Consider the following 16,689-nt stretch of genomic DNA (forward strand, 5'->3'; position numbering starts at 1 on the left):
ACCAGAGTGACGCGAAGAACACCCAGCCTGCGTCCACGGGCGGACAGCACTCCGAAGGGTCTGCCACAGCCGGGCCCACAATCCATCGCTTGGCCACCATGCGTCCACGCGTGCGAATGTCGGGCGTTGAATTGCCTCCACGGGACTCGACCGACCGCGGTTTTTGCAATTCACCGTACACGCGTCGACTTGAATGGCGTTGCGGCTTGCCGGGCGTGAACGGTGCGCGCCAAACATTTGTTCCATTCTGTATTCCATATGTCGGTCTTTATTATTTTTTTTGCTAAATGCCTCTTAAGTGTATATTACAATTGTACAAAACACGAGAGTATAACAATTAGACGTTGCGCGCCAGTCTGCAAGTCGCCGTGATCCCTTCGTTACGAGTCTTGCGTAAAAAAACCTTTTTTTATCTTCCCCAGGGGGAATCCAGGCCGAGTCTCAAGGCCCCCATCCCCCCCGCAGCCATCCTCCTTGAGACCGATTTAATTTTTCTTGGCTGTCGGTGTGAAACGGAGTGCCCGGCGAAAGCCAACACCGTCCGACACCCCGAAGCTTTCCGCGCGGAAAACTTTACAGCCACTAAAAAATGAAATGTGACTTCCTAGCCGTGCGGCACAACGGCGCGCGCCTTTGCTGTCGATTCGAAACGGAGCGCCCCCGGAGAAAAGAAGTGATTGCCAGCAAAACTCAAATGTGACTTTGGAGCAGTGCGGTACGCGCCGCACATCCGACCATCGCATAGCCGCTCCGACCCAAATTGGCTGCCCGCACAACCCAGCGAAGTCTCTGGGCACGCACACGCAAGACAGCGGAACATCCTTGGCCACTTGTTCCCACCAAGAGACGTTTCGCGTAGCCGAACGTTTTCGCCACGCAGCTCCGCGTCGTTCGAAATCTCTCGCTGCCAGCGTCTTCGTCGGCACGAAGGACAGCGACGCGACGCGAGCGTCTCGGGCTGCGGTTCGCGTCGAATCGTGCAAACGGTGCCGTCAAGCCCACCACCGCCCGCCACGGCCAAATTGGCAACGAGGTTCGTCACGTGGAACAAGGCGAGCCAATTCGTTGCCGCTGCTGCTGCTGCTGCTTCAGCACCAGCGGCGTGACGGGAGCGTAAACCCACGCAAAGCATTTTACAATTCGAGGTTAAACGACGTTTCCGCTGAACCTCGTGTCGCTTGCAAGAGCCAGGAACTTAATTTGGCACGTTTTGTTGCACGTGACGAAGCTCGCTCGTCGGCTGTGTCGGGTGGAGGTGGGGTTTTACGACACACATTTTCACGCGATCGAACCCGAAATAAATAAACTTTAACGTGGGTAATTTCCAAAACGTTTCAAGCAGTTTGCTCTTTGAGTTCAAAAGTCAAATTGTGGCGCGCGGCCTCTCCAATTTTCACCCAACTACTCTTTCGTTCTTTCGGTAAAGTCACGTAGAAAGAAAATGAATTAAAAATAGAGTACGACGTTTCGATTGCAACACAAGCAACCGTCATTAGGAAGAACTAAATTTGAGAGAGAGACAAAACACAGACACGGAGACACACAGGCAGACACACAAGCACAGAGACACACAACATAGACAAACAACACAGGCAGACACACAAGCAGAGAGAGACAACACAGAGACACACAGAGAGAGGCACACAACATAGACATACAGACACACACGCAGAGAGAGACAACACAGAGACACAGAGAGAGAGACACAACATAGACACACAGATAGACACACAAGCAGAGAGAGACACACACAGAGACACACACAGAGAGAGACACACAACATAGACACACAGACAGACACACAAGCAGAGAGAGACAACACAGACACACAGAGAGAGACACACAACATAGACACACAGACACAAGCAGAGAGAGACAACACAGAGACACAGAGAGAGAGACACAACATAGACACACAGACAGACACACAAGCAGAGAGAGAGACAACACAGACACACAAAGAGAGACTCACAACATAGACATACAGACAGACACACAAGCAGAGAGACACAACACAGAGACACAGAGAGAGACACAACATAGACAGACAGACATACACGCAGAGAGAGACAACACAGAGACACACAGAGAGAGAGACACAACACAGACACAGAGAGAGACACACAACATAGACACACAGATAGTGCCTATGTTGTGTGTCTCTCTGCTTGTGTGTCTGTCTGCGTGTCTCCGTGTCTGTGTTTTGTCTCTCTTCTCAAATTTAGTTCTACCTGATGACGGTTGCCTGTGTTGCAATCGAAACGTCGTACACTATTATTTAATTTATTTTCTTCCCACGTGACTTTACCGAAAGAACCAAAGAGCAATTTCTGCAGTCACGAAAGCTCCAAATCAAGTTTCACCCAACTGTTCACGTGCACCCGCGACCTACACCTCGAGTCCGAATGCGCGCGTTGCTGTTCCGCACTCCCCGACGCATCAACATCCGATGCCATTCGCCTGCAAGATTGCATCCCGAGCTCGCGACGTTGCGACGGAAAAATGGGCGCAAGTGTAATGTAATCGAGGAGCAGGTAGGGAAACGGGAGTGATAATAGTTTTCAATGAAAATATATATTTTTTTCTTCCCCCCTCTCTCTCTCTCTCCTTCTCCTCCGTGAAAAGCTTGCAGAGTTTAATATATTACCCGTAATTAGGAAAAATACGTTATTCTATATAGATATCTTTAAATACATGTTCACAGTCTCTATTGGCATGGCGTGTATACAAATAAGGCCGTTATAAAAGAAAAAGAAAACACACGGAATGCGTGGGATACCAGATCAACTCTGCAAACCATGGACTCTCCCCAAAATTTGTCGACAAAACATTGACAGGGCCTTCATTATAGTCGGAGCTGCCCAGGGCTGAGCGCCGGAAAATATCTCCCTGCCTCCCACCCAACCACCCGCCGTCCTAACTGGGGGCAGGAGCAGGGCAAAGTCTCCGGAAAATATTCCATGAAATATATTGAAGCTCTGCCAAAAAAGAACCTGCATCCAGGTTTGTGTTCACTCCGTTGGGCAACGGCAGCAGTTAGACGCTTCTTGCTGTCCATGTTAAAATGACCTGCGGGGCTTCTGAACCGGCACAAAAAACATCCTCTTTGGTTCTTTCGGTGAAGTCACGTAGGTAGAAAAATAAAATAAATCACGACGTTTTCGGGCGCAACACAAGCGGTCGTCAACACCAAGCGTCCGTCATCACCTGATGACGAACGCTTGGACTGCTTAACCAGTGGAACTGCTTAACCAGTGGAACTGCTTAACCAGTGGAACTGCTTAACCAGGAAGAACTGCTGAACCAGTGGAACTGCTGAACCAGGAAGAACTGCTTAACCAGTGGAACTGCTGAACCAGTGGAACTGCTGAACCAGTGGAACTGCTGAACCAGGGGGAACTGCTGAACCAGTGGAACTGCTTAACCAGTGGAACTGCTTAACCAGGAAGAACTGCTGAACCAGTGGAACTGCTGAACCAGGAAGAACTGCGTAACCAGTGGAACTGCTGAACCAGTGGAACTGCTGAACCAGGGGGAACTGCTGAACCAGTGGAACTGCTGAACCAGTGGAACTGCTGAACCAGTGGAACTGCTGAACCAGGAAGAACTGCTGAACCAGTGGAACTGCTGAACCAGGAAGAACTGCTGAACCAGTGGAACTGCAGAACCAGGAAGAACTGCTGAACCAGGAAGAACTGCTGAACCAGTGGAACTGCAGAACCAGGAAGAACATTGGTTCAGCAGTTCCACTGCTGGATTATTTTTTCTTGCGTGCTTGTGTTGCGATCGAAACGTCGTGACATATATATTATTTTTTTAATTTCATTTTTCTACCTACGCGACTTTACCGAAAGAACCAAACAGTATGGATTCCTGCAGTCACGAAAGCTTCGAATGAAGACCGTACAAAAACGGCCGCCGTCTGCTCGGCGATGGGAACATTTTATTTTTCCGTCTGGAAGTGCCTGCCCGTAGGCCAATGGACTCGGGGGGGTGGGGGGGAGGATTACGATGCCGATGTTTTTGCCCAGGTTAAGCAAGGCTCCACTGCAGCTTCCAGAGTTTCTTTTCACCTTTCCTATGCAGCACTTTGAACTTCGGTCGTGTTTTTGTTTGTTTGTATCATTGTTGTTCATCATTGTTGTTCATCATTGTTGTTTATCATTGTTGTTCATCATTGTTGTTTATCATTGTTTATCATATAATAATAGGTTTTACCCTAGTAATAGGTTTTACCCTTTCAACTGGCACAAAAACTGACACCTTTATTCAAGTGTGCTGTTTTTGAGTTGTACGCCTTTTAGCGTCTTCTGGTCCAACACCAGTGGAGACTAGGCTCTAAGAAAAGCCGTCTCGGGTGTGGACCAATCAAATTCAAGGACAGTGCCAATATCATTATCAGAGTTGTCTCTTTTGTGTATTTTGACTGCTTGTGTTGTGGTTATTGCAAACATGATGCCTTGAACAAAGGTGTCAGTTTTTGTGCCAGTTAAAAGGGTAAAACCTATTACTATATCTTGTTACTGGCAAAGGAGGTCTCATAATTGTTTATCATTGTTGTTTATCATTGTTGTTTATCAAGGGACCTCCCTTGCCAGTGTCAAAATATAAGAAAAGGTTTCACCCTTTCTGGCACGAAAAAACAGACGCTAAAATTTTGATTTAAAGCTTTCGTGACTGCAGGGATTCATATTCTTGGTTCTTTCGGTAAAGTCACGTTTCCCTTCTACGAGACTTTACCGAAAGAACCAAGAATAGGCGCTAAGATGTTAAAACACCAAACAGAAACCTTTTGCAAAGAAATCATGTCTGCGTTAACCACGTATACTTGTGGTGAACATGCAAACAAAATAAACATGCTCTGGTAGTATATGACGATGCATTGTCTTTGAAACTGATTGGTCCACACCAGAGACAGCTTTCTTTGGCGCCTGGTCTTACTGGACACCTGTGCGGGGCATAACCAAAGGAACTTGACAGCTCGTCGATTCCTCCACGATAAAGACTTCTGATTCCGAGGAAGCCGCGACATCGTCGCCGAGATTGTGGGGAGGAGGGGGGGGGGTGGTGGTGGGGGGCGCGTAATCATTCGCGAGACGTTTGGTTCGCTCGTCCGGGGGAGGAGGAAGCGTGGGACTCTCGCCGCACGGTGCCACGCACTCTCCTCTGGCTGGCGAAGTCTCAGGCGTCCCCGTCGTGGACCGGGTTGTGTCTTCGCGTGCAACGTTGAACGTCTTTCGCGTCGCGCGTAGTCAACCGTGCTCATCGGCGGTGCGGCGGCGGCGGCGGCGGCGGGAGGCGCGGTGGGAAGGACAACAAATTAAAAAGAAACAACACAAAAAGCAGTTCTAAAGAAATTAGTTTTAAATCTAGACGATGATTTAAAAGTGCATAGCTCCCGGGAGATTCCTAACATCGGAAAGAAGAGCGTTCCAGACGGCCGCGTCATCAACAGCACCACCACCATCAACGTCAACATCCCCCACTTCATCATCATGCAGGTTCCTCCTCAACATCACCATCATCACCACCACCACCACCACCACTATCACCACCATCATGTACATACGTAGAACTTCCTTCGCACCGTACGTAGCCAACCGCGCTAATCGGAGGTGCGGGGGAAGGACGACAAACTAAACACGAACAGCAGTTCTAAAGAAATGACTTTTCAAACTCGATGATGATGATTTAAAAGTGCAAAGCTCCCAATGGATTCCTACTATCGGAAGGAAGAGACCCATAGACCCACAGAGATCCTAGTGACTCGTAAAGAACCCTAGAGACCTACAGAGACGCATACTCATATGTATGTACGTTGGACTTCTCTCGCACCGTACGTAGCCGGCCGTGCTAATCGGAGGTGCGGAGGGGAGAGACAAACGAAAATAAACACAAACAGCAGTTCTTAAAAACTAAAAAGACAGCTTCTGGTGCCCTCCCATGGCCACAGCCACGCGGCGTTTGCCCTTCGTGCAAATGCAACGGCAGGAGTTGCGTTAAGATGTTCAAATCACCAAATAGAAACCTTTTGCAAGGAATTCAAGTTGCCGCCTTGACCACACACATGCAAACAAACTCTGACAATGATAGCTGGGCATTGCCTTTGAAACTGATTGGCCTACACCAGAGGCAGCAGCCTTCTTGTTGTGTGCTGGAGAGTGTCACACCAGAGAACAACACCAAAAGGCGAACAGTAACAAAGACATCAGAGGTTTTTTCGGGTTAGAGCGCGTGAATGTCGATGTGTCGTTAAACCCGCCGCCACCCGACGCAGCCAATTAGTAGTGCGTTTGTCACGTAAACAAAACGCGCCAGTTCGTTGCCAGTTCAGCACGCCGATTGCGTTGGAGAGGAAACTCGACATTTACAATCGTAGTGTAGTGTATAGTGTAGTGTATAGTGTAGCGTATAGTGTAGTGTTTAGTGTAGTGTATAGTGTAGTGTATAGTGTAGTGTACAGTGTAGCGTATAGTAGTGTATAGTGTAGTGTATAGTAGTCTATAGTAGTGTTATGTGTAGTGTATAATAGTGTACAGTGTAGTGTATAGTAGTGTAGTGTATAGTGTAGTGTATAGTGTAGTGTATAGTAGTGTAGTGTATAGTGTAGTGTATAGTAGTGTAGTGTATAGTGTAGTGTATAGTGTAGTGTATAGTAGTATAGTGTAGTGTATAGTGTAGTGTATAGTGTAGTGTACAGTAGTGTAGTGTATAGTGTAGTGTATAGTGTAGTGTACTCATACAGCAGTCACCGGTTGTGTGCTGGAGAGTAAACCCACTGCAACATTTACAATTATAGTGTAGTGTAAAGTGTAATGTATAGTGTAGTGTATAGTAGTGTAGTGTATAGTGTAGTGTATAGTAGTATAGTCTATAGTGTAGTGTATAGTGTAGTGTATAGTGTAGTGTACTCGTACAGCAGTCACCGGTTGTGTGCTGGAGAGTAAACCCACTGCCAAATTTACAATTATAGTGTAGTGTATAGTGTAGTGTATAGTAGTGTAGTGTATAGTGTAGTGTACTCGTACAGCAGTCACCGGTTGTGTGGTGGAGAGTAAACCCACTGCCACATTTACAATTATAGTGTAGTGTATAGTGTAGTGTATAGTAGTGTAGTGTATAGTGTAGTGTACTCGTACAGCAGTCACCGGGTGTGTGCTGGAGAGTAAACCCCACTACAACATTTACATTGATAGTGTAGTGTATAGTGTAGTGTATAGTGTAGTGTATAGTAGTGTAGTGTATAGTGTAGTGTACTCGTACAGCAGTCACCGGGTGTGTGCTGGAGAGTAAACCCCACTACAACATTTACATTGATAGTGTAGTGTATAGTGTAGTGTATAGTGTAGTGTATAGTAGTGTAGTGTATAGTGTAGTGTACTCGTACAGCAGTCACCGGGTGTGTGCTGGAGAGTAAACCCCACTGCCACGTTTACAATTCGTGTACCGCGACGTTTCGCGACACATTTTATATTTACGCGACCGAACCAAAAAACCTCTATCATGGATCATATTTGTCGCGAAAGCCTCCTACTGCGTGTTAAACAGCACAAAGACAATGCACGTATACAGAGCATTCATCGCTCGGGGTGAGCAGCTCTATTGTGGCATTCCTTTTTTTTTTGCCAGTTATCAAAGGGTGAAAAATAAGAATGGGTTTTGTTCCTTCCTGCCAATAAAACGGGTGCGAAAAACATTTTTTCGTTTTCCCTTTCTGGGTAAAACAGCCGTTTGATTGCCAGCAAGGGTAAAAATCCATCCTTATTTTGTGACACTTTTGATGAATTGCTGGCAAAAAAAAGGCTCCCGTAATGATAATAATGAAAACTACGATGCAAAAAAACAAAAACGCCACCAACACCACCACCACCACCACCGCCGCGTTAAACCACCGCGCGCGTGCCACGCCACCACGACCCCACCCGCCACCGAGGTGACGCTTCGTTTCACCCGGTGCCAGCCTCAGCGAGTCTCCCGTTACTTCTTTCCAAGAGGGTCCTGCCAAGTGTTCGTGCGTCGGAGGCGGCGGCGGCGGCGCGGGGGGGGCGATGATTTGCTGCTGCTGCTGCTGCTGCTGAGTGTAGAATCCGATTTGAGTAACTCTGCCCGTGATTTCTTTCACCCTTTAGCAAAACTGGGCGCCCGCAACGCCGGCAACACGATGGCCAGCTCGTGCGAATGATGTCGCTGGATCTTCGAACGTCCAGCGCGTGTTTACAAAAAAAAAATGCTTTCACGTCCGTACGTTTGTACGTATGTTGAACTTCTTTCACACCGTACTTAGCCGACCGTGGCTAATCGGAGGTTGCGGTGGAGGGACAGTAAACTATACAATGCATGCGTGCTGAACTGCTTTCACACCGTACGTAGCCGACTGTGCTCATCGGAGGTGCGGGGGGAAGGACAACAAACTGAACACACACAGTCAGAATCGGTGTCACGTGTGCTCCTAAGGCTCACAGTACACGGCCCCCGTCCCTGCTCTCCATTCTGGGGGCAGTTGGAGGACATTCCACAGTGCTAAGGCAGGGGCCCGAGGTGCTGGTTAACATAACGGCCACCTTTGTAGATGCATTCCACCGTGCATCAAGCGTGGAGGGGGGTTCTCACCAGCCAGAACGTCTTTTACTGGCCCCAGAGATGATGATGATGATTGATCATTATTTATCATTGACAACTGAATGCCAAAGAGCCGCGAAGAACGTGATGATGGAGATGATTGAATGACCGATGATGATTTAATAATGACAGAGGATGATGAGTGATATAATTTAATGGTTAATAATGTTTAAGGCTGAATGATGATGATGATGATACGGTCATGACAGATGCGGATTGATTTGATGACATTGATGATGATGATGGTGGCATGAGTGCTTAAGTGATGATTAAGTAAAATGGTAATGATGATTACAATGACAGTAATCCATAATTATGGCTTTAAATAGATCATGACAATTATGGTGTACTGGTCCTAGAACGATTATTTATGATGATGATGAATTTGATGATGATCATGATGTCAGTGATGAGGATAGTGATGACGAGGACTGATCACGACTGAATAATGATTGAATGATTGAATAATGGTTGCTGATGACGACAATGACGGAGACGTCAGCTCGTCAACACAGACCAGGGATTGAACTCGGGGTTCCCGCACGTGGGAGCCTCTACGCCGTCGAACAAAATGCACATCATCTGGACCACGTGTCTCCCATGCAGTCTCTACATGACACCAGCACTTGAGTTGAGCACGAATTGCATTATTAAGGTGCCATCGACTGAACCGTGACCAACAGCGGCATGTGTACACACACACACACGTGTGTACACACACACACACATACACGTGTGTGCGTGTGTGTGTATTGGGAGCGGTGGTGTAGCGGTTAGCGCGCTGCGCTACGAACCCGGCGACCCGAGATCGATTCCCGCTCACGGCCAACACCAGTGACGATTGTCTGAAGCGATCCTGGGCCTCCCTTAGGTCGGCTGAGCCTCAAATGAGTACCTGGTGCGGTGTGTAAACATCGCCACTAGGGAAACAAAGGCGGTCGGGTGTGGTGCTGGCCACCCACCCACCCCCTCGCGTGCCGTGCCGGCCTTCATAGGTGCTCGTTAACAGCACTTGCCCCAACAGTCTGTTAAGCCTACACGGGGGATTTTTGTCTTTGTTGTTTGATGTATATATAAATACACGGTAACTTACATCGGAGTTGAGTGTTGACGCGGCTGCGACCAACTCCGCTCATAACTTCACCCCAGGGGCACGATGCCCCTTCACACTTAGCCGTCGATTCCATCAATTGCGCCATGGGTGGGGTGGTAGAGGTGGTGGAGGGGCGACGGCGGTGGAGGTGTGGAAGGGGGGAGTGGGTCAGGTGAGTGGTCGGCCAAGGTGGTGGTGGTGGTGGTGGTGGCGGCTGCCTCCCTTCGGGCCCGTCTTGTCTCACTGCAGGAATCCAGGTATCATCAGATCTGTAGCGCGCACGCACAGGAAGCAGCGGTGGGCGGGCGGACGGTTGGGCGGACTCAGCGATTCCATCTCCCAAACCGTGCGTTCAAAATTCGCTCCGTCGTCCGTTCTCGCCTTTCGTCGTTTGTGGGTTGTTGGTTTTTTTTTGGCCGCAGCCGTCGAATTTTTGACGTCGCGAAAGAAAATCCTCGCCGCCGGCATCATCGGGTTTATTTATTTTCGGTGAAAGCTCCACTTTGCGTGGCCTAACACACGAAATCAATCGCAGCATTGGCTGCAAAATCCTACGTGCGCACATTGTGTGTGTGTGTATGTATGCATGTACTGTATGTGTATGCATGTTGAACTTCTTTCGCGCCGTACGGAACCAACAGTGCCAATCGGAGGCGCAGGGGGAAGGACAACAAACTAATGTATGTTGAATTTCTTTCGCACCGTACGTAGCCAACCGTGCTAATCGTTGCTGCTGCTGTTGTTTCAGTTTCATTTATTAGGTACAGCCCTGTGAGCCATGCGGCTCTTGACTCGGGTGCAACCGCAACAAACAAAAACATGAGCAAAGAAACATCTCGAAGCGACGACGCGCAGCAGAAACCAGCAAAATATTCCAGAAAAAAAGATCCACCGTATATCAACGCTGTGTGCAAAAAATCCCAGTGGGATGCAAGTCAAAACAATAACAGCCATAAGACAGTTTAGGTTAAAGTTAGTTTAACACGTAGGCTTTCGCGACCAATATTATTCATAATAAAGGTTTTTGGGTTAGATCGCGTTTATTTATAAATGTGTCGTAACCCTCCACCACCCGATACGGCCAATCAGCAAAAAAAGTGTCACGTTGACAAAAGACAAATAATTCACTACTTTAGCCCACCGGTGTGTTGAAGAGTGAATCCACATTTACAGTTTGAGTACGACGTTTCGCTGGTAAATACATCCCAGCATCATCGGGCAATTCGCCAGAATGGTAAAGCCCTCGCTTGCTCCCGGTTTTATATAGGAGCAAGCGAGGGCTTTACCATTCTGGCGAATTGCCCGATGATGCTGGGATGCATTTACCAGCGAAACGTCGTACTCAAACTGCAAATGTTGTGGATTCACTCTTCAACACACCGGTGGGCTAAAGTAGTGAATTATTTGTCTTTTGTCAACGTGACACCTTTTTTGTTTGCTGATTGGCCGTGTCGGGTGGTGGAGGGTTTACGACACATTTATAAATAAACGCGATCTAACCCAAAAACCTTTATCATGAATGGGTTAAAGCTGTTGCGCGTCTCACCGTCCGGGCGTCTGGGCTCGATGTTCTCGTAGACGGGAGCCGCTACACTGCCCAGGAGGCTGCGGCTCTTCTTGGATCGGAGCTCCTCCAGCACGCACTGGTGCAGGAACACGTACTGGCACTGGACGGAGGTGGGTGTGGCGGCGACACACACAAAGACAAAGATCCCCCTCCGTGTTAGCCTTGAACAGACTGTTTGGGGCAAGCGCCGTTAGTGGCGGGCGGCAACCTATGACGGCCGGCACGGCGCACGATTGGGGTGGTGGGTGGCCAAACACCGCTCCCCGGCCGCCTTTGTCTCCCCCAGTGGCGATGTTTTTACACAGGTACTCGTTCGAGTCGACCTCGGGGATGCGCGCGCGTGTGTGTGTGTGTGTTGAACTTCTTTTGCACCGTACGTGGCCAACCGTGGCTAATTGTAGGTTTCGGGGCGAACGACAACGAACTAAACGTACAAAAAAGCAGCGCGAGAGAAACGAGTTTTCATCTTTAGCTCGTGGCCGCACGCACGCACGCACGCACCTCTGTCTGCACCATGAGCACCCGGTGCTGCCTGATGTCCCGCACTGTCCCGTAGACGTCCACCGCCCCGGCGCTGTCCATCTGCTGCAGCAGCCGGTCCAGCGCGATGAGCGTTCCCGTGCGGCCCACCCCGGCACTGCCCGGCGGAACAACGGCAAAGATCCCACCCGCCCGTATGTAGCCTTAACAGACTATTGGGGCGGGGGCTGGTAGGGAGTAGCGGCACGTATGAAGGCCGGAGCGGCACGCACGAGGGGGTGGATGGCCCAGGAACCTCGCCCGCGTGTGTGTGTAAGGGTTAGCAGTGGTTTCAGTGTCGGGTTGGTGGGGTTACGGTTAGCGACGGTGCCAGTGTGGAGTGGTGAAGGTCAGATATCGGCGGTTGTGGTGTGGTCCGGTACATACACACACACACCACACACACACACACACATCTCGCACACACCATACGCACATCACACCACACATACCACACGCACACCACACACACCACACACACACAAACCACGCACACATCATACGCACATCACACCACACATACACCACACATACACCACACACACGCCATGCACACACCACCCACACACCATACACACATCACACCACACACCACACATACACCACACACACACCACGCACACACCATATGCACATCACACCACACATACCACACACACACACCACACGCACACACCACGCACACACCATACGCACATCACACCACACACACACACCACACACACACACCACACACACACACCACACACACACACCACACACACACAGCACACACAATACACAACACACACACACCACACACACACACACCACACACACACCACACACAATACACAACACACACACACCACACACAATACACACACACCACAAACACCACACACAAACCACACACACACCACACAAACACACACCACACACCACACACACACCACACACACACCACACACCACACACACCACACCACACACAATACACAACACACACACCACAGACAAACCACACACACACCACACAAACACACACCACACACACACCACACACACACACACACCACACACACAGCACACACAATACACAACACACACACACCACACACACCACACACACACACCACACACACCACACACACATACCACACACACCACACCACACACAATACACAACACACACACCACACACAAACCACACACACACCACACACACACACCACACACACACACCACACACACACCACACACACACACCACACACACCACACACACACCACACACACACCACACACACACACCACACACACACACCACACCACACACACACCTGCAGTGCACCGCAGTCGGACCCCCGCCAGGGCTGCGGTTGGTGTAGTCGCGCACGGTGCGCACAAAGCCCACGAGGGAGTGCGCCGTCTCAGGGACGCCGTGGTCCGGCCACACCGTGTAGTGGAACTGCCGCACCACGCGCGGGCTCTCTGACGGGTCCTCCTGTGCGTGTCCATCCGTCCGATCGCCCATTCGTCGTCAGCTCATTCGCTCACGCGTTCGTTCACGTTCAGGCAGTTTTCGGCCAGGCCATCGAACAAAGACGGATCACCGCATCGCGTCGCGCGCTTTCAGATGCGGCCGTCTGGAATGCTCTTCCCTTCCGATGTGAGGAAGCCACTGGGAGCTATGCAGTGTTAAATCATCTAGATTGACAAACTCATTTTTTTAGGACTGCTTTTTGTGTTTAGCTTCCTGCTCTTCCCCCGCACCTCCGATTAACGCGGTTGGCTACGTACGGTGCTCTGATACGTGCATCATACCTGTCAACCCCTTATCAGTGCCTACCTCATTACAGACCAATTCTAGACATTGTTGGTCAACCGGTGCCCTTATAAATATCAACGTTCATCCTACAAAGTCCCATTGCAAGGGAGAAACACAAACACGCCCGGGAGCGCGTCTCTCACCGTGTAGATCTTGAATTCGCGGAGCGTCCACTCAGGCAGCACAGACTCGGAGAACATCTGCACAATGAGATCGCCGTAGTACAGGGGGTCCTGGTCGAACGGCCAGTAGTGGTCGCACTTCACCTGCAACCACCGTGGCAAGAGGAAACAACGCGGCACCGCGGTGAGACTAGGCCCCGGCAAAAAATGCGCCAAGGTTGGGCCAATGTCGACGCATGCTTCGGAACCGTTGAAGCGAACGTTGGCGCAACGTTCCGTGTTTTACCGAGCGGTGAGGCCTAGCGAGGCCTGGCGAGAACTGATGAGGCCTAGTTAGGCTTAGTGATGCTCCATTGTAAAGTATGGCGAGGTCTGATGAGGCTTCATTAAATGAGAGCGATTTAATAGTGAGAATGAATTAATGAATGAGTGGTCGATTGCGAATTAATGAGAGCATAAGTGAGCAAGTGAACCTAGCCTTGGGGCCTGGGAAGGTTTGTGAGGCCTAGTGAGCCCTGGTTTGGGATGGTATGGTGAAGCTGTAGTGAGCACCTTATGGTGAGGCTTGGTGAGACTTGGTGAGGGGAGGCGAGGTAGAAATTTCTTAAAGAGGCCTAGGTAAGGCTTGGACTGAGAGGTTCCGTGAGGCTTGGTGGCATGAAGGAGAGGTCTGGTGAACAGCTGGGGTTACCCGAAGTTTAGACACTGGCACCTTGTGACCTAGTTTTCCCAGCTGGCCCAACGTTGGCCCAACGTTCCACGTTGAATGGATTGAGGCCTGTTGAAGGCTTTGCATATGCATGCATGCTCGTACGTGTGTGTGTGTGCACGCTCGTGCGTGTGCGTACATACGTGTGCATGCTCGCGCGCGTGTGCATGCTCACGCGTGCGCGCCCGCGTACGTACCCGCCCTCGCTCCACGCACTGCGTCACCATGACGACATTGTGTACGTTCTGCTCCCACACCATCCTCCAGAAGTCGTCCTTCGTTCCGGGAAGGGGGCCTTGCGTCGCCACGAACTCGCGCCGGAAGCTGCAGCCCTGGTGGGAGGGACGATTCCGCGACGGTGGCGGTGTCATTAACGACGACGACGTTAACGACACAAAGACCCCCCCCCCCCGTATAGCCATTTAGCCATTACAGGACTGTCGGGGCAAGTGCTGTTAGCGAGCTCATATGAAGACCGGCATGGTGGCACACCAGGGGGTGGGTGGCCAGCACCGCGCCCGGCCGCCTTTATCTCCCCCATTGGCGATGCCTTTACTAACCGCACCGGGGTACTCCTTTGAGGCTCAGTCGACCTAGGGGGAGGCCCAGGACCGGTTCGGATCATCATCACCGGTGTTAGCCGTGAGCGGCAATCGAACTCGGGTCGCCGGGTTCGTAGCGCAGCGTGAAGCTAACCACTGCACCACCGCTCCCAGCCTGGCACACACACCGTGGTGATGCCATCGCCGCTTAGTGCCAAATGGCAGTTGTTGTTGTTGTGTGGGGAGTGGCTAATTCTTCACGCTACAAGCCCGGCGACTCGAGTGCCATTCACCGCTCACGGCCCCAGGTTGGGGCGGGGGGGCGGCTGCTCCTTACCGGGATGTAGTTGGCGTTGATGTAGTCGGAGCTGGGGTCGTCGTCGAAGCAGGACAGCTTAACCCTCGTCGCGTCGTCTGGAAGGGAACGCAACGGGCACAGAGGTCACCGAGGTCACAGTGGTCAACGAGGTCACCGAGGTCACCACGGTGGCGGTGGAAGCGAGAGAGACGGGTAGGAGGAGGGAGGAGAAGGAGGCCAAGGTACGGATCGGAGAACAGAGGCGGAATACATGTACAGATGATCATCGATTCATTATCCGGCAGCTTCTAACATTATCCGGTGGTCCCGGGTCAATCCGGTGAAACCGGCAAAACCGCTAGAAAGGCTGTAACCAGTGTGGTGATCGGCACCGTGTGCGTGACAAACAAAGTTGCTCTGCTTGATATCAGTGTTACATATTACACACGGTACATTATACACTACATACAATTTACTACATACAAACTCTACATACAACTTGATATCAGTGTTAAATATTTTATACACTACATTATACATGACATACAACTTACTCCATACAAACGCTACATACAACTTGATATCAGTGTTAAATATTATATACACTACATTATACACTACATACAACTTAAACAATGAACCTACTGCACGTTATATACATCACCCCGTGCAGAGGCTTCGAGATTGGAGTGGTGTAAGTACAGTACAGTAAATACAGTCACTTTTAAAGTCGGGCATTTATTTGCGTCCATTTGTATGTTTATTTAGGCCAATTCCAGATAGCAAACACATTTAAAACACCTGAAAAAACATAAACACAACACCTAAAAATATTATGTCATACAGGACTGCGCAAAAAGATGATATTTTAAATAATCAAGATTAGAAGTGAATTTGACTTAAAACTTTCGTGACTGCAGGAATTAATATTCGTTGGTTCTTTCAGTAAAGTCACGTAGAACAACCAGGCTACAGTCTACATTATAGACTGTCAGTACACTCACTCCGATTAAGAACCAGGCTACAGTCTAAATTCATGTTTTTTTTATTTTAAAATGTTTCTATCTACGTGACTTTACCGAAAGAACCAAAGAATAGAAGTGATTATCCGGCGTTTTCGAAGCCGCCGGATCATCGATGATCAGTGTGTACGTGTACGTAACACCCCCCCACCCCACCCCCCCTGGCCTGACCCAACGATGGTTCTGAAACATAAATGTATGAACTAATGAACGTCAATATTTCGACCCAATTGTCCATTTGGTAAGGTATATCCTAACTCAGCTAGTACGGTCACTGCAAGCGAATAACAACAACAAAAATAAACGGACACTCTGCACACGTGAGGTCATTTGCTTTGATAGGTGCATCATACCTGTCAACCCCTTATCAGTGCCCTACCTCATTACAGA

General features: G+C 49.8%; 1 protein-coding gene across 2 annotated transcripts in view; it reads right to left on the reverse strand.

Annotated features, from left to right (window-relative positions):
• Nucleotides 1-252: 252 nt before the first annotated feature.
• PTPRB (protein tyrosine phosphatase receptor type B) overlaps nt 253-16,689 on the reverse strand; it is a 112,953-nt gene continuing 96,516 nt past the window's right edge. For both annotated transcript variants that reach the window (XM_076054283.1, XM_076054284.1), the window contains 7 exons: nt 15,317-15,393; nt 14,635-14,769; nt 13,750-13,872; nt 13,119-13,282; nt 11,781-11,916; nt 11,259-11,379; nt 253-9,981 (listed from right to left, as the gene is read on the reverse strand). In XM_076054283.1, the coding sequence (XP_075910398.1) occupies nt 9,953-9,981; nt 11,259-11,379; nt 11,781-11,916; nt 13,119-13,282; nt 13,750-13,872; nt 14,635-14,769; nt 15,317-15,393 (785 nt within the window). In that variant the 3' untranslated portion in view covers nt 253-9,952. The remainder of the gene's footprint in view (nt 9,982-11,258; nt 11,380-11,780; nt 11,917-13,118; nt 13,283-13,749; nt 13,873-14,634; nt 14,770-15,316; nt 15,394-16,689) is intronic.

The sequence above is a fragment of the Petromyzon marinus genome, chromosome 65, assembly GCF_048934315.1.
Source record: "Petromyzon marinus isolate PM22_M1 ecotype Great Lakes invasive population chromosome 65, UKy_Petmar_22M1.pri1.0, whole genome shotgun sequence".
Classification (NCBI taxonomy): Eukaryota; Metazoa; Chordata; class Hyperoartia; order Petromyzontiformes; family Petromyzontidae; genus Petromyzon; species Petromyzon marinus.